Consider the following 23,258-nt stretch of genomic DNA (forward strand, 5'->3'; position numbering starts at 1 on the left):
CAGTGCCCCACGAGTGGACATTCCTGGCCAGAGCGGGTGCTGGCATGGCGCACTGGTTCATGCCGTGGGGTGGCCTGCTGAGGCAGACAAAGGCTGTTGGGTATCAGCAGTGCCTGAGCTGGGAGCCTGGCTCCTCGAGGCTCAGCCAGCCACTTGTGCGACTTGGGACCAGTTTCCTCTTGGGCGTGAGGGCATGGGCTATGTCACTGCTTTGAACCACCTTCAAGTCTGGCTGTGCTCAAGCACTTCTCTTCTGAGTTCAAAGTGAGTCAAGGAGGGCATCCGGCCCCTGAGGAGTGGTCGGGGTGGGACGAGGAAGGCAGAGCGGGCAGTTCGGGCCTGATGTACGTCCATATCCCACCTCAAGCTCCCATTGCTCTGACAAGGCCAAGTTGGAGGTCAGCTACAGAAGCAGAGGGAAGCCTTGGTCTTGGCATCAGATACGTGGGACCCCCTTACGCTTGGCCCTGGCTGGGGACAGAGACTCCCAAATGCTTGCCCAAAACCAGAGTTCTGGGGTTGAGACAGGTTCTACTTGCCCTCTCACGCTGATACCCACCCCATCCCCTGGCCTCCCTGGTCCACACGGAGCGTGCGCCTGACTACACCGATCCCTCAGGGCGTTCCCAGAGGCTCCCACTGCACCTGGATAAATCCCTGTCTCCTCCGTCCAGCTTAGGAGGCCCTATTACCAGCACCTACCAGGCACACAGTCTCTCTCGCACCGTCCTCTGGCCAAGGACCCTCAAGCTTCCATCATGGTACCCAGGAGGCCATAAGCAAAAGGAGAAAGTGGAAAGAGCCTTGTGCCAGTGTCTGTACCACGGGAGCTCCTGCGGGCTGGGAGAGCAGCCCCCGACCCCACCCACACAACAGTTCCCGTCTTCTCTATCACGCAAGTTAAGGACTTGGAATGCATGGACTCACCACAGCCTCAGGTTTTATTATCAACATCTCACTTCAAGTACAGATTCCTATGAAGTCTGACTCCCCAGGGAAAAGGGAAGGGCAGGGGCTGGCTGTGTCCCTTCACTGAGGTAGGCCTGCCCAGGACCCATGGCCCCCAATGGGAAGGCAGGCCTGACAGGCTGCAGAGGTGCCCAGCACACACAGGACCCCTAATGTATGCAAGACCACCCCCCACAGGATAGCCCTATGCACACAGGACCGCCTATAGCACACAGGACCCCTAATGTATGCAGGACCACCCCCCACAGGACAACCCTATGCACACAGGACCCCCTAGTGCACACAGGGCCACTGGATCCACCAACCAGACTCTGCTTCTGTTATGAGAGTAGGTTTTTCTCAGGTCTTCCTCATTTCTCATTCCCAATGTGGCTTGTCTCCTCTCCAAGAGCAGGTCTGGTTGTCAGGAACTGGACTATACCCACGAGAGGAAGCACTTTGAAACAAACGTCTACTCCTGTTGTTTTGATCAAAGCAAAGACCCATTGGCCAGACGAACATGCAGGTGTGTGAGGCATACCTCTGCCTGTCTGGCACGTACACACGTATGTGTGTTCCAGCACGTGTGCATACATCTGTTGCCTGTGCATGTGTGTGTATGCCTGTGTGTATGCCCTATGGGTGTACATGCGTGCCTGTGCACCTGTAGGTATGTATGTAAGCATGTGCCTGCATGTGTGTCTCTATGCATGGGCAGGGGGTAGGTCCAGGTGCAGTCACACATGCACAGCACACCTGGCCCTACCCCTGGCCTGGCTGTGGGATTCTGTTGCTCCCACTAGCATAAGAGTGGGCCTCGAGCTGGATACAGGGACACAGACGGATCACACACAAATCAGAGGGCCCTGGTCCTGGGGGATACTGGCTGAATCACAGGCAGGGCATGTGCTGTGGAATATTCCCATCACCCCTCAGGGCAGGGCCACTGGCCACTCCCAGGGGTGGGACTTAGCTCTGCAGCCTAAACTCATGGGTGCGGGTCTCCCAGAGGGAAGGGTCCTTGTCCAGCATGCTGCGCTCTGTGAAGGTCACATGCCCGTCTGCATCCACAAGGATGATCGTGTTGGTTCTGAAAGAGAGCATGGGGCCCATGTTCAGCCCGCTGCCCTTGGCCACCTCTCAGAGCTCCAACTGGGGGAGAAGGGTCAAGCTCACCACACCTGGAGCCTGTGCTAGGCACTCGGCCCCGCTGGAGGCAGGTCACAAATAAGCAGCTGCCTCAGCCTTGTGGAGTGGAGGGGCCCGTCTGGGGCAACTGGGCACTGAGTCTGGTGGGGCCTGGAGCTCCCCAACAGGCCCATGCTCGGCAAGTCCTGTTGCCTCCACTCTGAAACACCGCAGCCTGCCTTGCCCTCTGCAGCGCAAGCCCCAACTGCCCACCACTCTCACCAGGGTGGGCCCTGGGCTGACGATGCATTGCTCCACTCAGACACCCCCCCCCCCAGGCTCTCGGGCAATAGCCTAGCACCACTACCAGGGGCTACCCAGACATTTGGCCATACTCAGCTCTTCCAAAAGGTTAAGCTGTCAACTGCTTGGGGACTAGGTCTTCTCCACCTGGAAACCTCCCTCCGGTCCTTCCTCACTATCCCCACCACCCTGTCCCAAATGCTCAGTACACCTTCTCTCCTCCTGTCTGGCCCTCCTCACGGTAAGTACTCACTTTGTTAACACCCGTCTCCCACTGATGGAGGGCGGGCACTGGGTCCCCAAGCAGTCCCAGTGCATGCAAGCTGACACCCAGGGTGGGCACATGCGTACTGAAGACCGGGCGTCCCACTCAAGGTGGGACCCAGAAGCCATGCTCCCAGCCAGGGAGCAGACCTGACGCTCTGCTTCACGCACCAAGTACACGTGAGCACACTATTTCGTCACAAAAGTAAGCCAATGATAGAAGAGGGGCTTGAAGGAAATGACAGCCCTGCCGAGGGCAAAGCTAGCCCAGACGGAAGGGTTGCCAGTCAGGCATGCCACCCACAGGCCCTGGGGTATCAGTGCTAGGTGTTCATGTCATACTGGCCCTGCCCCAGCCAGAGGGCTCAAAGCTGTCATTTCCTGAAGGAAGGCAGACTCGGGGGGCCTGCTGCCCTCTCAATCAGCAGAGCATCACCCCCTGCCTGACGCCCTCAGCATCAGCGGAGCCTCAGCCACTTCACCACAGCAGGGTTGGCTCACAGCCTCTTGGGAGAGCTACCTCCTCACCTGCATGGAGGCAGCAATAACCCAACCCCTCCCACTGCAGGGAGAGAAGGAGCCTGGCTCACTCAGTCTCAAATGACCTAAACCCCAAAATGAGGTGTCTGTGTGACATCACCCTGACACCAGTCAGCACTTGTCATGGCTCAAACACCTGAGAACTCAAGCTCCTGAGTACTTGGCGGCCATGGGCCCCCAAGGGCAAGGCCCATCTATTACAGTCACTGCAGGTCCCCAGCCTGGCACAAGGCTGGCACCCATGGAGCCCAGTGTAAGCCCATCTTAGGAAGATATGGCTACACAAGAGCTACTCTCCACTTCCAAGCCAGGTGGGTCAGGCATGCGGCAGCAGCATTCCTGGAGTATCCTGGCTGGACCAGCAGCCTTCCCTCCTCTGTGTATCCCAGCCACCTCCAAGTATAGCATGTGGACTGCTCTCTGATGGAGCCACATGGATGGGCCGGGCCTCCCTCCCTCCCAGGAGGGAGGAAGGCGGGAAAGGAATTTGCTGGGACAGCAGACACCCATGGCAGCAGCTTCTCCCTCCCGGACATTTTCACCTTGTGGCAGGGACCAGTGGTTGCCCCTTTCCTGGGGAAAGGTGATGTCCCAGGCTGAGACGATCTAATCCCGTCCCTGGTAACAAAGAGAACAGGACAGGCCCAGGGATAAAAGGCAAGTGAAGGGAAAAGCCAGTCAGTGGCACCTCCGGGCCCACAGGGATTTCCTGACATGACTGTGTCCAACGACATTCCAGCCCCCTCATGGCTGTGTAGAGGGCAGGGGACAGCCCAGGACTCCTTCCTGGGAGGCAATGAAAGCCTCAGGGGCCTCTTGCCTGGTCTGCAGCACCCCTGGGAGCTGGTATCTGCTCACCCCACAGCCCCCCGAGGTGCAATGGCAGCCGCTTCTAATAAAGCAGAGGCTCTGAGATCCATGGAACTCAGGTAAAATCAGGTTCCTCATGGGACAGGACTGGATGCGCCAAGCAGCCACCATACCTGGTGCCATAGTCTGGGCAACGCACACACACAGCTGCATATTTGCTCAGAATGGGCTGCACGTACTCCCTGCCCTGGTCCTCAATGGCCGGGTCCGGCAACTGCCTGGAAGGACAGAGTAAGGGTTACCACCAGCACCTGTGTGGCCCACCTGCAGCCCTATCTATGTGCCTGAGGAGCCAACCAGCCTCGGAAGAGCTATTTTGTGCACTTTACTGCTCAAGGCATCAAACCTCTGTCAAGACGTTCATTGAGGACTCCATCACTGGGCCTGGGCTGCTGGACAGTGACCTCTGGGCCAGCTCCCCATGCCAGGGCCACCAGGAGCTTTCCCAGGGCCCAGGACCCCACAGCCATGAGCATCTGTGTGCTGGGAAGGCTCTGCTGGATCTGAAAATCCCTGCACTCTGTTTGGTCAGAGCTGTGCAGGGCCCCGTGGTGGGGGGAGGGCAGAAACTACCGCAGGAGTGAGCTTGCCTTCTCGTCTCAGCGGGGCCTGGGTGCTGAGGGCACTTCGGCCAGGGGCACAGCTGACAGGTGCAGTCACCTGGCCACACATGCTCCCTTCCTATCCCAAGAGGTAGCCTATGGGCATCTCTCCACTCGACCGGAGGCTGCTCAAGCCCTGCAGCTTGCTGGGCACTATAGCTGGTGCCAGGCCCAGAGCTATCAATAAGAGCAGCCAGGGCCTGTCATGCGCCAGCCAGGCCCATTGTCTGTCACGGCAATGACAGAGTTTCCCCAAGGGGGCGGCTGTGCTGAGTTGTGTCCTGGTTCATGGTTCAGAGAGGAGAGGTAGGGTGAACAAGGGACAGGGAGGGGCCTTAGGGGTGAGGAGCGGGAGGCAGGCCATGGGGGCTCCTTTCAGGGGCCACCGGGTATCTGGGCAGGATGTTGGTGTGGCCTGAGTGGGGTAGGGGAGGGATGCATGGGCGGTATTGCTGCGTGGGAAGAAGGTAGCTGGCCAGCACCATGACCCCCTGCTGGAATGGCCGAGATATGCCGGGGGTGGCGTCCCTGGGGCAGGTGCCCCATGCAGGGAAGTCGGGTCAGGGACTCCTTTTCCCCAGGCAATTCCTGGGACAGGCGTGTCTGTGCCATGGCTGCCGGTGGGATAGCACATGGGGAGCACACCAGATGTATTCTGAGGCTGGTACTCTCTTCTGTGGTTTGCTAAGCACCTGGAACCTTCTAAAATCTCCCACTAGCCCTCTGAATGCAGACAGGGGAGCCTCCACGTACTTTCTGCCCCATGTGAGCCGCGCCAAGCCTCTGAGAGCACCGAGTTCCCTCGTGCACTGGCCCACAACTGCCCCATCTCCCATCATCAAAGGCCCCCCCATTGGAAACTTCAACTGCCCCCAGGAGCAGGCAGGAGGGGGGCAGAGGACAGTGTGTCAGTGTATCCGTCAGGTTCCCCTGCAGCGAAGGAGCTGGCCCCAGTCACCTCCACAGGCCTCAAAGGGCCGCAGAGACTGCCTGCCTCTCTGCCCCAGGGCCAGAGCCATGGGCGGACGTTCTGCTCACCCCAGTGCGACCCACCCACTCACGCCTCCTCGTTGTTGAGCACGTCCAGGAGCTGGGCGACGAGGACGTCCTTAGGGAGTGCCTGGCTCCGCTCCACAGCCTCCAGGAAAAGCCGTTTCCCAAAGCACAGCTTCCTCCAGGGCGTCTCCAGCAGCGCATTGCTCAGCCCGTAGGTCCCTGCAGGGAGGGGGTCAGCCAGCCAGTGCAGAGGCCCCGCTGTCTGAATTTAGGGTAAACTCCCACCCACCCGCCCAGCACCAGCCAAGGTACCAGGGACACAGCCAGTGGCACTGTGGCCGGGCTGTCCCACACTCCAGCATTTTCTCTACATGTATTCCCAACCCATCTACACAGGGAAAGGTGGAAAACTCAACATGGTGGGGTGCCTACAGGAGACCAAGAGGGACAGATGCCAAATGGCCTTGATAATAAGGAATAAGCAACCTGAAATCCAACTGGGCAAAGGAAAAGAGAACCTTGAGAGGGAACCACCTCTCCACCTCACTTGTGTCTCTCTCTAAGCTACCAGAAAGCTGCAAGGTGTGTGTCTACCTAAATATGTCAAGGGTGGGAGAATCGGCAGCCTGGAGGACAGGAAGGCACCAGCCCTCAATCAGTCCTGCCTCACATCAGTGGTTAGGGAACCCACCAACTCAGGGCAGCCCCGCTTAGTGGGCATAGGAAGGGTCTCCTCTACATACCGGAAGGGGCCCTGCAGGTAAGACTTAAGGTCTCGGCTCAAGTTTCTCAGAACAAGTTCTCAGTGGTTAACAGAAGGCATTACAAAAAAGGAAAGGGTTTCTCAAGTCAAAAAAAGGAGAGGCACAGCCTTGAGGTGGAGAGGCAACAGCAGGCAGCAGGGACAGGTGAGCTCGGAGTCATGCGTCCTGAAAGATGCACCAAGGACAGGGAGCGGCCACCCTCTGCTGTGGCCAGACTTTCAGGGCAGGATCTTGACTGAGTATGACGTGACTCCACCCACTTCCCAGGAAGACAACCCCGGCTCTGCCAGGCCCCAGTAGCCATGCCACCAGTCCAGGGTATCACTGTGCTTTATCCAGCAGGAGCGACAGGAAAGGCCCCTCACCAGTGGTGCTGGGCACCTGGGTAGCCACATACAAAGAATGGAGTGAAACCCCTACCTCACACCATACACAAGAATCAATTCAAAATGTCTGAAAGACCTAAATGCAAGAGCTATTAAAAAACCTAGGGGAAATGCTACACAACCTTAGATTAGACAATGATTTCTTAGCTATGACACCAAAAGCACAAGAAACGAAAGAAAAAAACAGGTAAAATGGACATCATCAAAATTTAAAATGATGTGCTTCAAAAAATACCGAGAAAGTGAAAATACATCCCACAGAAGGGGAGACAATTTTTGCAAATCATGTATCTAATAAGGGGCTAGTAGCTAGAAAATATAAAGAACTACAACTCAATAATAAAAATACAAACAACCCTATTTAAAAATGGGCACACAAATCTGAATAGTCAGTTCTTCGAAGTAGATACACAAATGGCTAAAAGCTGCTGAACATCATTAGCCATCAGGGACATGCAAATCGAAACCACAGTGAGTTACCACCTCCCACCCACTAGGATGGTTGTAATAAAAAAGACAGACAATGACAACTGTTGGCGAGGATTTGAAGAAACTAAAACCTCGTACACTGCTCTTGGGAATATGAAATGGCAAAGCTGCTTTGGAAAATAGTTTGGCAGTTTCTCAAAATGTTAAACAGTTATCTTATGATTCAGCAACTCCACTCCTAGGTATATATCCAAAAGAAATGGAAACGTGTCCACACAAAAACTTGTAACAAATGCCCATAGCTGCATTATCCACAAGAGCCAAAAGGTAGAAATAAGCCAAAGGTCCATCAAGGGATGAATGGAGAAACAAAATGTAGAATACATGTACAATGGAATATTATTCAGCCATAAAAAGGAATTAAAGCCCTAATTCATGATACAATATGGACGAACTGTGAAAACATTACACTAAGTGAAAAAAGCCAGACACAAAAGGCCACACATTATATCACTCCATTTATATAAAATGTCCCGAATAGGCAAATCCAGAGACAGAAAATAGATTGGTGGTTGCCAGGGGCTGGAGAGAAGTGGGAATGGGGAGTAACTACTAATGAGTATGGTTTCTTTTTGAGGTGATGCAAATGTTAGTAGTGATAGCTACACAACTTTGTGACTATACTAAAATCTACGGCATAATGCACTTTCAATGGGTGAACTGTGTGATATGTGAGTTACATCTCAATAAAGCTGTTAGGGCTCAGGGATGAAACAACAGGATATAGTTCAAAAGAATTTCTTCCAAGCAGAAATCTAGCCACAAAAAAGCATCTCCAGTCAGAGTCTCCAGCACTGAGAACTGAGGGCATTGCAGAAACAGTTTCCAGATGTTTCCACAAAGGCCTCTGGGCCAAGGCATAGACTTGGGGGTGGCGGGGGTCTCTGTGTCCTTTTGTGCCTTTTGGTTTCCAGTTCTCTCTGAGCAGTCATGGATTCGGCACTGGGGAAGGCAGCCTAAGCTGTGGGCATCCTGCCATGTGGACCAGGTACAGGCCACAGGCCATAAGGTACACAAATGGCCAAAAAGCACAGTCCCAGGAGACAAATACGACAGGAACCTAGTCTCTGAAAAGTACAGAGGTGTCCCCATAGGAGCAGCCCCCACCCTGTCACCATGTACCAGAGCAGTCTCACCTGGCGCCAGGACGACAGGCTCCGGCTCCCCCCGGTTTCCATAGTAGCAGATGACATCTCCCTTTTCTGTGCTGTGAACAGGAGGGCAGAGAGGGTCAGACGGGGGCTATGGGATCGTCTTGACCTCTCACTGCCCTGCAATCTCCACAGCCCCATTCCCAGGGACCCTGCCAGCACAGGGACAGTGACCCGCTGCAGCCAGGACAGGGGCTAGTGAGGGCCCCAGTCTCTCAGGGGACTTGCAGGCAGGGTCATCAAGACCCCTGGTTCCCAACGCCTGGCTAAGCACAGGGACCACTGGCCTGGGAGCGGTAGCATCTAGAAGACCCCACTGCCTCACTGGATGACCCACAGCATGGGCACTCGGAGGCCAAAGAGCAGTGACAAGTGCAGGGAGCTGAGCCCCGCACTCATGAACGCCGGTGCCCTCTGTAAGGCCATCGCCCCCAGCCCCACAGCTGATCTCTGAGCACCTCTGGACTGGACGGGATGCCCCAGGGTGATAGTGGCTTCGAACAAAGCACCAAAGAGACCACACTTTCCTCCTTTCATATGCTGAGTGTGCATTTAAAATAGTTTAAAACGCTCCAGAGCTGAATGTGTTCCAGTTCCAAAATACCATAGTAAATCTTCCTGCTGAAACCTGGAATGCCTTTTCTGCAAACTAAAGAGGGACATTTTCTGGCCTGTGAGCCACCTTCCTGGTGGAACGCTAGACATGGACACCCGAACCTTCGGGATGAACAAACGTAAAGGAAATGCTGGCCAAGGGGTGCTGGGGAGTCCCACTGGCCAGCCCCATGCCACCCCATTCCTCTTGCTCAGTGCCACCCTACAGGCAGGACCCCTGTCCCCCAAGTGGCTTCCCATTCTGCTCACATTCTTCCTCCCCACAGAACTTGACCCTTTTCTTAAGACATCTAGCTAATGACGTCAGAGATTTTATTTACAGGCGCAAAGCTGGAAAGCATGAAGACCTGCAGGAGTGGGCACCCACTCCCACCATGCCTCGTTAGGTGGCGGGGCGGGGGGGGTCTGACACAGGGACAGGCAGTGATGGGGACGAGGCTCTCCTCTTGGCCTTGACACCCTCCTGGTACCCACCACCAGGGCTGCTGGCTGAACTCTGACTCCCTGTACCCTGGCTCCCTCTACCTCTGAGCCCTCTACGCTCTGGCCTGTCCTGGCATGTTCCTCGGGCATAACCCTCTGGGTTCTCCTGGCCACCACCTGGCTGTGTCCCTGGGAGCCAGGCCAGCTGCTCAGGCTCTGAGGGGCCTGAGCCCCACCCCCCACCCCCAGCAGCAGGAGCACCTGCCCAGGTGTGCACCCACTCAGGGCACGAGGCTCTCATCACTCAGCCACGTGGCACAGCTGCTGAACACCAAGTCCTGCTGGTGTCGCAGCTGAGGGGCTGGTCTCCCGAGCCAGGTCAGACACACACAGAATTACTAACGAAGTGACCACTAAGCTGACATGGAGGTTCCCCTTGCAGGAGCTGCTGAAGGTGTGAGCAGGCCAAAGCAGGGAAGAGAGGGTGCCAGGCAGCAAGTGCCAGTGCCAATACCAGCCTGAACCCTTGGCCCTCCTCCCGCGGGGCACTGCATCCTCTGGACTGAGGCATCTACCAGCGAGGCAGGGGCAGGGGCCCAGCACACCACAGAGCAGGCCTGGGGCTCCCAGGCCAGGAAAGAGGCCTGTGGACCTGCCCTTGTGGAAGGATGCTAGGTCAGAACAGGTATATGTTCATGGGCCAACCATAGAGCACTGACCGCCTACCCTGGGGGAAACATCCACCAACTTCTGGGGCTTTGGAGGGGGACAGAAAGGGAGCAAAGAGAGAGCGGGGAAGGGCAGGAGAAAGGGAGGGCGGGAGGGAGGGATGCTGACTTCACTGAGGGCAAAAGACACAAAACCCCTGCAGTTCTCACATCCTTATCTCTAACTGACACTTCATATGGGTGGGAGCCCAGCACAGCCAGCCCTCCCTGGTTGGCGATGCAGGCTGCTCCTGACAATAGCTGTATCGACCAGCTACTCTTCGAGGCCCTTAGGTAGCACAGGGTGAACACCCAGCCAGGCCCTCTCTACGCTGTCCTCCCTTCGTGGCCACAGCACTGCTGCTCCCCTATCCAGCACATTCTTCCACACACACTGAAACTGCCAACAGCATCCGCTCATCTGTCCAAAGACAGACCAGACAGGAGCTTGGTACCCAGCCTACAGACTCCTGCAGTCCCTTGCTCCTGTCCACTAGGGTCTGATTGATGGAGCAGGGCACAGGCTCTGGGGTCCCCCCCCGCCCCACCCCAGGACACAAGAGTGCCACATGTCTCTGTGTCTCCCACTAACCGGAGCCAAACACCAACAATCACTTCATCTCGGGGCTCAGTGTCTGCAGTGGGAGGTCGACCACACTGATGCCAAAAGCAGTGCCCATGCAGCTGGTGCCTGAGCTGGTGTGAGGCAGAGGCCAGGGTTCAGGCCCAGGCGCTAGAGAAATAAACACACACTGAGAAGCCAGGCGATGACCCAGTGGCAACCAGTCTCAACTGGAAAAGAGCGGTGCTCCCTCCTAGCCTGGTGCACAACTGACGGGATGCAATTGCTGTCTCCGGGGGTATCAGGACCCCAGCTCCACCTCGCATGGCTAGTGGTCATGGCCAGGTCACCTGCCTGTCTGAGCTCAGCTGCATCAGGCACACAGGTGGCTGTGATATGCTGAGCATTGCATGTGAGAAGCTCAGCATGCGGCCATCCAGGTAACCACTGACTGCTGCTACAGCTATCAGCCCCCTGCTGCACCTCTCTGTGTGCCCCACATGGGCCTGGCAAGGCTCCAACTGCCACTTCCCCACAGGACTCGAGCCCTCTGCAGGGTTGCAGCAACCTGACTCCTCAATCTCAAGAGCCCTGAGCTTCCCTCAGAACCTAAGATGAACCACGCTGCCCGCTCACACCTAGCTCTCTGAAGATGCCACTGCAGGGCCCCAGAGCACTCCAGGAACACGGCCAGTTGTGTTTGCACCTTCCTTCTCCAACCTGCAGCATCTCTGCCCACCAGAAAGCAGGGCAAGTGAGGTACAGCTCAAAAACAGCGGGCTCCGCAGCCACAGATATGGGGAGGGGCCCTGGGGGCGGAGGGGCAGGGATGGGCAAGGGGCACACCCTGTGCTAGGACAGCAGCCCTGCACTCATGCTCTAGCTCTCTCACGGCAGGACCCAACAGCCCTTACATGGTCACAGGAAGCCCCCCCTTCAAAGATCTGCTTCCTGAGTCCCCACAGCAGTGGGTCTGGGAGGGGCTCGGCTCTTGGGATGCTCACCCAGCCCACCAGGAGCCATGCCTCTGGGGAGGCTGCCACCTAAGCTGAGTGGCGAGGCAGGAGGCCCACTTCCTGCTGAGCCCATGACCCAGGCCTGGAGTAGCACTCGATGAGCCGCCGTCCCTCCTCTAGTAGACCCACCTCAGGTCGGCTGCTATGAGGTTGAAGCCGTTGTACAGGTGGCCCTCTGCGGAGACTTTCTTCAGGTAGGTCAAGCTGTCCACGTCTGTGGTCAGAAAGTGGGCCACAAGTTCACCTGTGAGCAGGGGACAGACACCCGTGGCCGAGGCAGTAGGCTTAGCCCCTCTCCCTGAGAGACTGATGGTCCTGCTTGGGCTGGCCATCTCATTGATCTGGCAGCCAAAAAGATCTGCATCAAGAACTATGTTTTTGTTGGCTTTAAAATTGTTTTTCTCCATTGTGTCCCCATATAGAAGTCCAGCATGAGGGAAAAAGTCTTCAGTAGAGACAATATGTGTCTATGGAGCTGTCTTCCCAGGGGCATCTGCAAACGTTAAACAGGTGGGAGACAATGACACAACAGTCAGGACTGACACGTTGGCCAGGACACAAGTATGGAGCATGTTCCCTGAGAGCAGTGAAGGGTCTGTGCAGGTGGGTGTCATGTGGGCCAGGCTGAGGGTGGTTTCAATGGTGAGACTGCGAAGCCCAGGAAAAAGCCTGCCCCTCTTCCCCATTCCAGCTCCTCCTCCTGTCTCTGCAGGTGCCCAAGGAAGGGCCTGCCCCGAGGCCCCACCCCCAGACCAGCCTCCAGCCCCACCCCTGAGGTCCCACTGCCATATCCCCGCTAAGCCAGCCCCTAGCCCCATCCCACAGTACCTCGGCCCCTGGCGTCCCGGTCTAGCCGTGGCTGCAGGTAGTTGGTGAGGGCTGCCAGCTTCCCACGTGTACTGATGCCCAGCCACGTGCCTCCTTCCCTGCCTTCCTCCATGTCAAGCCCTGGGAGGACACCCGCATCACCACCAGAAGTGCCCACTGCGTAGGCGCCAGCCCCACCCTGTCCCCACATCCCGGGGAGCCGCACTTCAGCCCCACAGCTCTGGCTGTGGAACAGGGGCTCTGACTCCACAGGTGTGTAGCCCCTGGGGCCCACCAGACACGTGGGAAGTGCCCTCCCTGTGCCCTGCCCCACAGGACAACTGACACAGGCAGAAGCATCCTGTTGCTTGGGTCAGCGTTGGGCTGGGAGCAGAGCGCCAGCTCTGTTGTGAGGAACCTCGTCCTGGATCTGGTGTAGGCACTGGCTGCCCTCCCCATACAGAATGCATGGGGCCCTCACATTGGGCGCTTCACTAGGAGCCCAGTGCCCACCAGCAAGTCCCATCCTCAGAGCAGAGGTTCTTCCACGTTCAATGCTACACAATCCACCCGGCTCCACCATAGGTTCAGCCAGGCCCTTAAAGCCACAGGAGAGCGTCTTCCTAGACTAGAGAGTCATTTTACTTGAAGATTGGGATTAAAATGGCTAACTCATTAAAATGTTATTTTTATTACAATGAAAGCAACAAAAGCTGTAAAGATCAAAAAGAAAGAAGTAAAACTGTCTTTATTTGTAGATGACAGGATTACATGTGAAGAAAATCCAAAAGGAATCTACCCAGCCCCCCCAAAAAATCTACTAGAACTAAGTAAATACCAGCAAGAACTGGAAAATGAAATTTTAAATATACCATTTACAACAGCGCTAAATAATTTTTTTTAATACTTAGAAAAACACTTAAGGAAAAATGTGTAACACTTAAAGACGGAGAAACACAGAGCAGTACTGCAAGAACTCGAGCAGAACTAATTAAATGAGAGCTATGCCCTGTTCATCCACCAGAAGATTCGATATTGTTAAGATGACAATTCTCCCCAAATGACCAAGAGAGTCAACACAATCCCAACCAAAATCCCAGCAGGCTTTTTGTTTTATAGAAATTAACAAGCTGACGCTAAAATTTCTATGTATATACAAAGGAACAGGGATGACCAAAGCAGTCCTGAAGAAGAACAAAGCTGGAGAACTTGCACTGCTTGATTTCAAGACTTGGCGAAAAGCTGCAGTAGTCGAACAGTGTGGCATTGGCATCCAGACAGACAAACAGATCAATGAAACACACGAGAGTACATAACAGACCCATGCCCACACGTATGTGTTCAACTGATTTTTAACCAAGTTGTCACAGTAATGTAATAGGCAAAAGACTATTCAGTAAATGATGCTGGAACAACTGGAGAAATGGGAAGGTATGTTTTTCAACCACTATCTCACACCATGTACAAAAATTAATGTGAAATAAATCATAGACCTAACCATAAAACCCCAAATCAGAAGGCTTCTAGAAGCAAACAGAGGAAAATATCTTTATGACCTCAGGGTAGGCAAAGACAAACAGAACAAACCATAAAAGGAAAGAGTAGATAAACTGCACTTCATTTAAATAAAATATTGTGCTCACCAAAACATATCATTAAGGGGGCCGGCCCGGTGGCTCAGGCGGTTAGAGCTCCGTGCTCCTAACTCCGAAGGCTGCCGGTTCGATTCCCACATGGGCCAGTGGGCTCTCAACCACAAGGTTGCCAGTTCAATTCCTCGAGTCCCGCAAGGGATGGTGGGCTCTGCCCCCTGCAACTAAGATTGAACACGGCACCTTGAGCTGAGCTGCCTCCCGGATGGCTCAGTTGTTGGTTGGAGCGCGGGCTCTCAACCACAAGGTTGCCAGTTCAATTCCTCGAGTCCCGCAAGGGATGGTGGGCAGTGCCCCCTGCAACTAAAATTGAACACGGCACCTTGAGCTGAGCTGCCGCTGAGCTCCCGGATGGCTCAGTTGGTTGGAGCCTGTCCTCTTAACCACAAGGTTGCCGGTTCGACTCCTGCAAGGGATGGTGGGCTGTGCCCCCTGCAACTAGCAATGGCAACTGGACCTGGAGCTGAGCTGCGCCCTCCACAACTAAGACTGAAAGAACAACAACTTGAAGCTGAACAGAACCCCCCACAACTAAGATTGAAAGGACAACAATTTGACCATTGTTCCCCAATAAAGTCCTGTTCCCCTTCCCCAATAAAAAAAAAAAAAAAAAAAAAAAAAAAAAAAAAAAACATATCATTAAGAAAACGAGTAGGCAAAAAAAAAAAAAAAAAATGAGTCGGCAATACATTTATCCAACAAAGAACTCATATCCAGAACACACAAAGAACTATTACAAATCAACAATAAAAAAGCGAATGAAACTGCTACAATCCAGCCAATCAACAAGGACCAAATTTACCCTCATATATAAAACCACCAAAAAAATCAACAAATGACATGAAACAATGGGTTTCAAGACCCTGAACATCAGAAAACAAAGGACAACAATATCTGAGAGACAGGAAAGGAATGAGTTGGGTCCCACAATTGGAGAGTCTCCGGGACGCATCACAGGGAAGGGGCCAGCAGAGTTCAGCAGGCTCCCTGGCTGAGAAAAGGTGCTAAGAGTCTAGGGAGACCAAGGCAGCCAGAGTTCTTGGGACAAAAGACCAGAGAGAAGACAGCACACAGAGAACTATGGACATCTGTTCAGTGCATGTGTGTGAAGAAACTACCCAAGGCCGGCAAAGAACCACCCAGGAGGATCAGAGGGGACGGTGCTCACACAGGGCCGGGAACAGTGCCTGTTCCCAGAAGCCAGCCTGGAAAACCTCAAGATTCAGGGGACACTGGGAAGAACAGAAAGAAGGATCTTGCCTCAGTATAGGGAATAATCAGCTTTATTCTGGGCACTGCTTCAGACCTAGCACCTAACAAACCTGAAAAGCGAGATCCGAAACTGTTTCTGAGTAACTTACTTGTGTCCCACAACAAAGCTCAAGAATATTTATAGGTTACAAAAATATTTAGCCTCCAACAAAATAAAATCAAAACTTACCAGACATTCAAAGAAGCAAGAAAACATCCCCACCCTCTAAGAGGAGTTCAATCAATCCATTAAAACTGATCTGGAACTGACACAGATGTCAGAATTTGCAGATAAGAACATGCAAACAGTCATTGAAACTGTATTCTATATGCTAAAAAAGTTAAGTAGAGACAAGACATAAAAATTGAATTTCTAGAGATTAAAAACTATAAAGTGTCAGATGAAAAATATACGGGATGGGATTGAAGGCAGATTAGATACTGTAGAAGAAAGGTTAGTGAATTTGAGGATATGGCAAAATAAATCACCTAAATACCTAAATAAAGCAGAGAAAAAAGAAGGTCTTTTTTGTTTAGTTTTTTTTAATGAATCGAGCATCATCGAAATGTGGGACAACCTCAGGTAAACTAATATGTGTTTGGAGGCAGAAAGAGTAAAAGAGATTGAGAAGAGAGAGAAGGAAACAGAAAAAAATATTTGAAGAAATAATATCCAAATTTGTGCTAATTTCTAACAAGTTCCCAAGTAATGCTGATGCTACTGGCTCAAGGATCCGCTTGGAGAAACACTCATCTACAATTCTGCACACAACCTGCCGATGTCAGACAGTGGGAGGACGTGGACCTTGATGTCTTTGGCCCTAAGCCAGGAACTGTGGCTGCTGGGCCCACTTGGCAGTGTGGTGACCCCCCTACCACTTGGCAGACACCTGTATCAGCATGCCAAGGGCCTCCTCTAAATCACTACGAAGGGTGAACAGTTCCGAGTGGCTATAACTCCCCAGCTGGATTGGTGCTGATTCACGGGCAGGGTGCAGGTCCGGGTACCAGGGAAGAATGGAGTCGAAGTGACCAGGATGGCCAGGGGTCCAGGCAGACTAACCCTTCATCTGAGCCTCCATGTCTTCATCTACAAAAATCCTCAAGAGGTGCCTCCTGTCCCAATTCCCCAGGGTATCAGCCTCTCACCCCTCATCCCATGCATCCCGACAAGCCTCCCCCATCAATACACACACACACACACACACACACACACACACACACTTTAGCCTCCCATTTCTGCCCTGCAGCCGCAACACACACAACCTGCTCCATCTCATGACCCCCTTCCGTTCCATCCTATCCCAGGATAGCCTGGATGGTCATGGCTGTGCCTACAGGCTCCCCTCAGCCCTCCTGTCATGGCCTCACAGGGAGAGAGCTGTGGTCAATCCAGCCACACACACACACACACACACACACACCCCTAGGGTTATGGTACTGCTGTGCCTAGAGTTACAAAACAAGGGTCTCCTTGCCAGCCTCACTTCATGCTCCTGTCTGCAAGTCTAGACATTTCCAAGGTCTCCTGTGTAGTTTCTGATAAAGCCAAGACACAGCAAGAGACCCAGCCTCTTCTCCCTCTTGCACTCAGCCATCCTGAGGTCCCCACTCACAGCCTCTCAGCAGCTTTCCCCACTGCCTCCCAGGACGGTGCCCTGCCCTGGTCCCCCTCCTCCTGCCCTCCCACAGAGTACCAGGACGATCCAATTTCAGCAGTGTTTTCCTCACAATACCGCCCAACCACAGTCTACATCAGACGCCTTCTGTGGAAGCTCCACAGCCGAGCTTTTAGACCCTGCAGGCAAAACATGGCAAATACAGCCTCCCTGGACCCACATGGCCACATGCCCAGCACACTGGGCACCCCATCAGCTCTGCCAGGCTCCCTGTGTGTGCCCGGTACCGGGCTCACAGGCAGAGGGACTCCTGACCTAGCCAATACCTGTCTATATGCCCTCCAAGTAGACCCTGGCCCATCCCGTGGGCAAGAACTGCTCCCTGTCCCAGGAGCTCAGGGAGGCTGCTGGCTGGGTGGGCAGGGGACTCAGCTGTCACCTCCACTTCTGCCACCACGGGAACTCCTCGTGAAGCTTCCACCTGAAGATGCCCCAACCAAACCTCTGCTCCCCAAATTCAGATCAGCTCTCCCTGGAGCAAGGGGTGCTTGTGCGTAAACAGAAACGTGTGCTGACATAAGCACACGTATACACACACCTACAGCTATGGAGCCACAGAGCGATCAAGCGTGGACTGTACCTCACACCCACCCAAACATGTGCCACAGGGGAAGGGTGGAACCGAAAATCCTTGCTGCTACTTCTTCAGGGGATCCACGGCACATGAAGTCACGTGGATGGTGCTGGGTGGACAGTGTTAGGGCTGCTCAACCCAACGCTGGGCCCGGATTGTGACTTTGCAGCCCGCCCCACGAGACTCACCAGTGTCCTCTGATTCATTCTGAACTTACACGGGGAGACAGCATCCATAAGAGTTAGACCATCTGGGGCTCACACTTCCGGGCGTGGGGCTCCCACGCCATGGCCACTCAGCAAGGGAAGACTTACCGCTGAGGATCTCATTGTTGTTCCCCCAGAAGTCTGCTAACTTGGACGGTCTGTGGTAGAATTCATCCCTGTTGGCTGCCAGGATGAGCCTGAAGGAGAAAGCATGACTGCAACTCTTGGGTGAAACACAAAAGCCGTATTTTTTCCTCTACTTAACAAAGAAAATTTGCCTCAGTAACAACATGAGCAAGTTCCAAAGAGAACAGGAACGTGCATGGGACAAAGGTCTGTGGCAGCTCCAGGCGGGTGGTTTCCTGGGGAGCCTGTGGCCAGGACTGCACCCCAGGGTCCTCCAGAGGAAATAAGCAGGAGATAGGCAAAGACGTGTGTCCATACTGTTCAGGGCCAGGGGACGAGGTCCCTGCATACCCGCTGCCCACTGGAACAAACTCTGGTGAGTGAGACCAGGAGCCAGGCAGGTGAGAGCCCTGAGCAGCTGGCACCAAGCAAGTCCCAGATAGCCAGGAAGCAGGGAGGTGCCACTCCTTCCGTCCATCTGTCCCTTCCCCTGAGGATACCCCAGCCAGTGTTCCAGAAGTGTAAGTACACCCACAAGAGCGGCTTGGGGTTGCGTGGGACCCCAGCAGCACACAGGGTCTCCAAGGGCTGCTGTCCTGAGTTTGGGGTGTTTGGGGGAGGGAATGGGTGACAGCTTCTCTTTCACTAGTTTTTTTCATTACGAATCAAACAAGTGTTTCTTTGGCAATTAGAAAACATGTCACAGTTTTCAGAACCCTGGCTTAGAGGTAAGAAATCGATGTTTCCAGTTGGCTTTGCGGTTTAAACAAGAATGTAGATGGTGTGCCGCCCCAGTGGTTGGAGCACCGTGCTCCTAACCAAGGTCGCCAGTTCGATTCCCACATGGGCCAGTGAGCTGCACCCTCTACAGCTAAGATTGTGAACAACGGCTCTTTCTGGAGCTGGGCTGCAGTGAGCAGCCAGAGGTTGGCATGAGCTGCCGTGAGCTGCCACCAGCTACTATGCACCCCTGTGAGTGGCCAGTGGCCAGCGTGAACTGCCGTGGGCTGCCGTAGATTGCTGTGTGCTGCCATGGGCTGCTGAGTGCTGCCGTGGGCCATCATGCACCCTGTGAGCGGCCAATGGCCAGCCTGAGTGGCCAGTAGTCCGCGAGCTGCTGTGAGCGGCCAACAGACGACTGGCGACCGGCTGTCTCAGCCGGGGGGAGCGCAAGGCTCATAACACCAGCATGGACTAGGGAGCTGTGCCCTACACAACTAGACTGAGAAACAACGGCTTGAACCGGAGTGGGGGGGGGGGTGACTGAGATATATAGATAGTGATGGAGAGGGACACCTCTGAGACTAACCAGCGATCACTGGAGGACCCTCTGAGCACCACAAACATGTGCACAGGTGAACAGAAGACAGTGGGTCAGGGACTAGGACTTGGCAGCCTGTGGTAACTCTGGGTGTGAAACCAAACTAATCTAGTCAGTGGTCAGGACCTAAAAAATCTTCAAAAATAATTTTTGTATTGTCTTATTGGTTTTATGAACATTTGCTCAGGGTACAATGTGAATTAATAAAGATGTTCCTAAAATTGAAAATGAAACCAGTGCTGGGCCATGGAAGTGTTTGCACCTCATGCACGTGGCATGTGACCCCCGCCCCCACGCTGCACCTCTCTATGTAGCCCCGGCCACCAGTGCCAGCACAGCCAGGCACTGTGCATGGCCATGGAACCCTCGGGTCTGCCCTGGAAGCCTCACCACCTTTGAGATGGCCATCTGGCCAACAGCCACTCTCTATCCCCTCTGCACAGCCGGCTCCAAGGGCTGTGCCAGGCCTCAGGGACGTGCACCCAAGAGGGAAAGGTCCCCATTCCTGATAAAAGCCCCAGCCATTCACAGAATGACCCTCTGCAGCTTCAGCTCCAAGCTCCAACCTGGACCCCAGCCTTGGCTGGAGATGGATGACCTGAGGGAGAGGCCAGCTGGGCCCTGACCCTTGCCTCCCACCACACCTACTCTGTCCCTTCTGGGACCCAGCCCCGGATCTGTCCTGGCTGGCCCTGCTCCCACCGGCTGCCTGAGTGGGCCATCCTGGTGGAAGGTGCGCCATCCAGCATGGCCTGGATGCAGTCAGGAGAAGGGAGAGCACCACGTCCCCGTGTGGGGGGAAGACTCCACAGCTGTAGTGGGAATGCAGCAAGGGCCAGGACCCCCACCAGCCCCCGTGGGTGGGGGCCATTTCGTGTGGTCAGGATCAAGACCCCAAACGAGGCTGGTGCTGTCAGCTCCGGCTGATCCTTATACACGGCTCCGGAGAAGGAAAAATTAGGGAAAGAAAAAAAAAAGCTGATTGAGCAGAACCTTCTGTCCTACGATTTTCAACGGCCTATTTTTAAAACAAGGAGCAGTTACATGTGCTTGTTAATAACCAGGAGCACGAATTTCTGGGTTATTTTTGTCACAGGAGTCACTAGCTGAATTTCGTGGTTTGCGGGGATTTCCTCCAATTGTAATTCAGAGACACGCAGGTGTGATGAGCACCCGCCTTGAGGCTCCAAGTAAGAGAAGTATTCCCTCAGTCTCCACTTCTGGGACCGCAATGCCCGTACAGGTCCATCTGCGCCATTGTGCCCAGAGGCAGGCAACTTGGTCACCACAACAGTTGGGGCTCTGAGGACAGGGCCCCATGGCTTTGTTTTGTTCTAATAATTGAAACCACTCATTAATTATTCAGGACCAACAGGCACTCCTCACCCACTGCTGAGGGTGGGTCTGTGCCCTGTCTAGGGAGGGTGGGTCTGCGAGCTCACAGTTCACTTTGTCCATCTGGTGAGGTATGACTGTTTCTTCAAAGAGCACATATCCCTTTGCAATCAAGGAAATAACATCAATGGAATCCCATCAGAACACAGGTGCCTCTACGGAGCACAGCAAGGTCACTGGAATCCCAGGGCAAAGCTGCAGCCAGCATGGAAAACTTCTAAACCAGCATCTCACAGGCCACTAATGTAAGTCTACCTACTAGGCTCTTTGCCAGAGCACCACAGAGAGTCATACTAGAATTAAAAACAAAAGCAAAACCAACAGGCACCCAGACTGTGTTCACACTGGGTAACTGCCACCAAAGTAGTTACCACACTGGAGGCTCCAAGTGTCGGGCAACAATGGGCGAGGCAGGCAGACGCTAGAACAACCTAGGAGATCACACCCCTGGGCAGGAGCCATGACGAACTGTGTCCAAGGTGACCCCAGGAGGGAATGACACCCGAGGAGCCCATATGTGGTGGGCGGCATGCAACCTAGAAGGCAGACCTCACCTGCACGAGGGCCAGCCCAGCACCCAGAAGACAGACAGGGAGGCCCGAGAGTGCCAGGGGGAAGCAGCAGTGACATGTGACATGGGGGCTGCCACCTCTGGAGGGATGGGCACCCCCAATAGGGAGAGCATCAGGGTGGTAACAAGAGAGGTAGGGGGTGCAGACCGCAGGGTCTGAGACAACTCGGCCCAGCACTAGGCTTGGAGTTTCTCTGCAGGGGCCATGCTCACATTCACTCCCTGGGCAGGCACTGAGCTGGCTGCCCTCCCCCGCACCCCCACGACAGGCCACTCAGACAGTGGACTGCTAAGTCTGGGCATGAACAGACCACAAGACGCACGCTCTGAGTGGCCCAGGCTTTCTCCTATGGGAAAGAGACGACAGAATGCTCGAACACAGCCAGAGAGAGGAAGAGATGCTTCAGGAACCATGCTTCAGGCCAGCAAAGCAGCACAGGACGGATAACCCTGAACATCACAGGCCACCCTGGGCAGGGGGCCCCTTCTACGGAACGAACTACTGGGAAGCTAGAAAACATATTCCCGTAAGATCAGCATCAGTAAAAGGCAGAGCAACAAGCAATACTGCCCCCGGCATCAAAAATGAAGATGTCTCGGGCCGGCCCGGTGGCTCAGGCGGTTAGAGCTCCGTGCTCCTAACCCCGAAGGCTGCCAGTTCGATTCCCACATGGGCCAGTGGGCTCTCAACCACAAGGTTGCCGGTTCAACTCCTCGACTCCCGCAAGGGATGGTGGGCAGCGCCCCCTGCAACTAAGATTGAATACTGCACCTTGAGCTGAGCTGCCGCTGAGTTCCTGGATGGCTCAGCTGGTTGGAGCGCGTCCTCTCAACCACAAGGTTGCCAGTTCGACTCCCACAAGGGATGGTGGGCTGCGCCCCCCGCAACTAGCAATGGCAACTGGACCTGGAGCTGAGCCGCGCCCTCCACAACTAAGATTGAAAGAACAACAACTTGACTTGGAAAAAAGGCCTGGAAGTACACACTGTTCCCCAATAAAGTCCTGTTCCCCTTCCCCAATTAAAAAAAAAAAATCATTAAAAAAAATAAAATAAAAAATGAAGATGTCTCAGTCTCTTGTGCAGGCAGAGGTGATCTGTTTGAATCACATTTATATATACAGTAATGATGGCCACAGGTCCAACTGCAAAGGTCCTCTTTGCAATCCTCTGACCTGGAGCAACACTGACTGCAGGGATGAGCTTAACCCACGAATCTGAATAAGAACAGGGGCTATCGTTACCCTGAGGGGCAAGAGGCAGACTTGATACTGAGGGTGCTGGAGGGCGCACACAGAGCCACAGGGGCCTTCTCACCAGTTGCAGCCATGTGTGCCTGCTTTGTGGGCAGCAGGGCCCAGGTGGATGGTGGCCCTGGTGCTGGGACCACCTGGCTGGGAGGAGAGGACCTGATCTAGACAATGCACAATGATGACATGATGACACTCGGTGAGGACACTCTCTGCCACCCAACAGGGGACATGTGCTGACATGGCAAGGGGAGCCTATGACAGGGCCATCAAAAGACATTCGAAGAAATCAACTTGGCATTTCCTCAAAAAGTCAAACAAAGAATCGCCATAGCATCCAGCAATTCCACTTCTGGGTACACACCCAAAAGAACTGGAAGCAGGACCCGAACAGGTACTTGTACACTAATACAGCAGCATTACTCCAAATAGCTAAGAGGTGGAAACAGCCCAAGTGTCTACTAATGGATGAATGGATAAACAAATGTGGTCTATCCATACAATGCAATACGACTTACCTTAAAAGGGAAAGACATTCTGACATATACTATATGACACGGATGAACCTTGAAGATGTCATGCCAAGTCAAATAAGCCAGTCACGAAATGACAAATATTATATGACTCCACTTATATGAGGTACCCATCGTCAAGGTCATAGA

At 54.0% G+C, this 23,258-nt stretch overlaps 1 protein-coding gene across 5 annotated transcripts in view; it reads right to left on the bottom strand.

Moving 5' to 3' along the window:
* Nucleotides 1-923: 923 nt before the first annotated feature.
* The window catches only part of TANGO2 (transport and golgi organization 2 homolog), a 37,605-nt gene continuing 15,270 nt past the window's right edge, over nt 924-23,258 (bottom strand). Inside the window, exons 3-9 of one of the 5 annotated variants that reach the window (XM_019755919.2) lie at nt 18,042-18,130; nt 12,593-12,712; nt 11,894-11,978; nt 8,427-8,497; nt 5,717-5,870; nt 4,167-4,271; nt 924-2,038 (exon numbers count right to left, since the gene is read on the bottom strand). In XM_019755919.2, the coding sequence (XP_019611478.2) occupies nt 1,918-2,038; nt 4,167-4,271; nt 5,717-5,870; nt 8,427-8,497; nt 11,894-11,978; nt 12,593-12,712; nt 18,042-18,130 (745 nt within the window). In that variant the 3' untranslated portion in view covers nt 924-1,917. The other 4 variants (XM_074321890.1, XM_019755918.2, XM_074321889.1 and 1 more) reach the window with 4 other exon arrangements.

The sequence above is a fragment of the Rhinolophus sinicus genome, linkage group LG16, assembly GCF_036562045.2.
Source record: "Rhinolophus sinicus isolate RSC01 linkage group LG16, ASM3656204v1, whole genome shotgun sequence".
Taxonomy (NCBI): domain Eukaryota; kingdom Metazoa; phylum Chordata; class Mammalia; order Chiroptera; family Rhinolophidae; genus Rhinolophus; species Rhinolophus sinicus.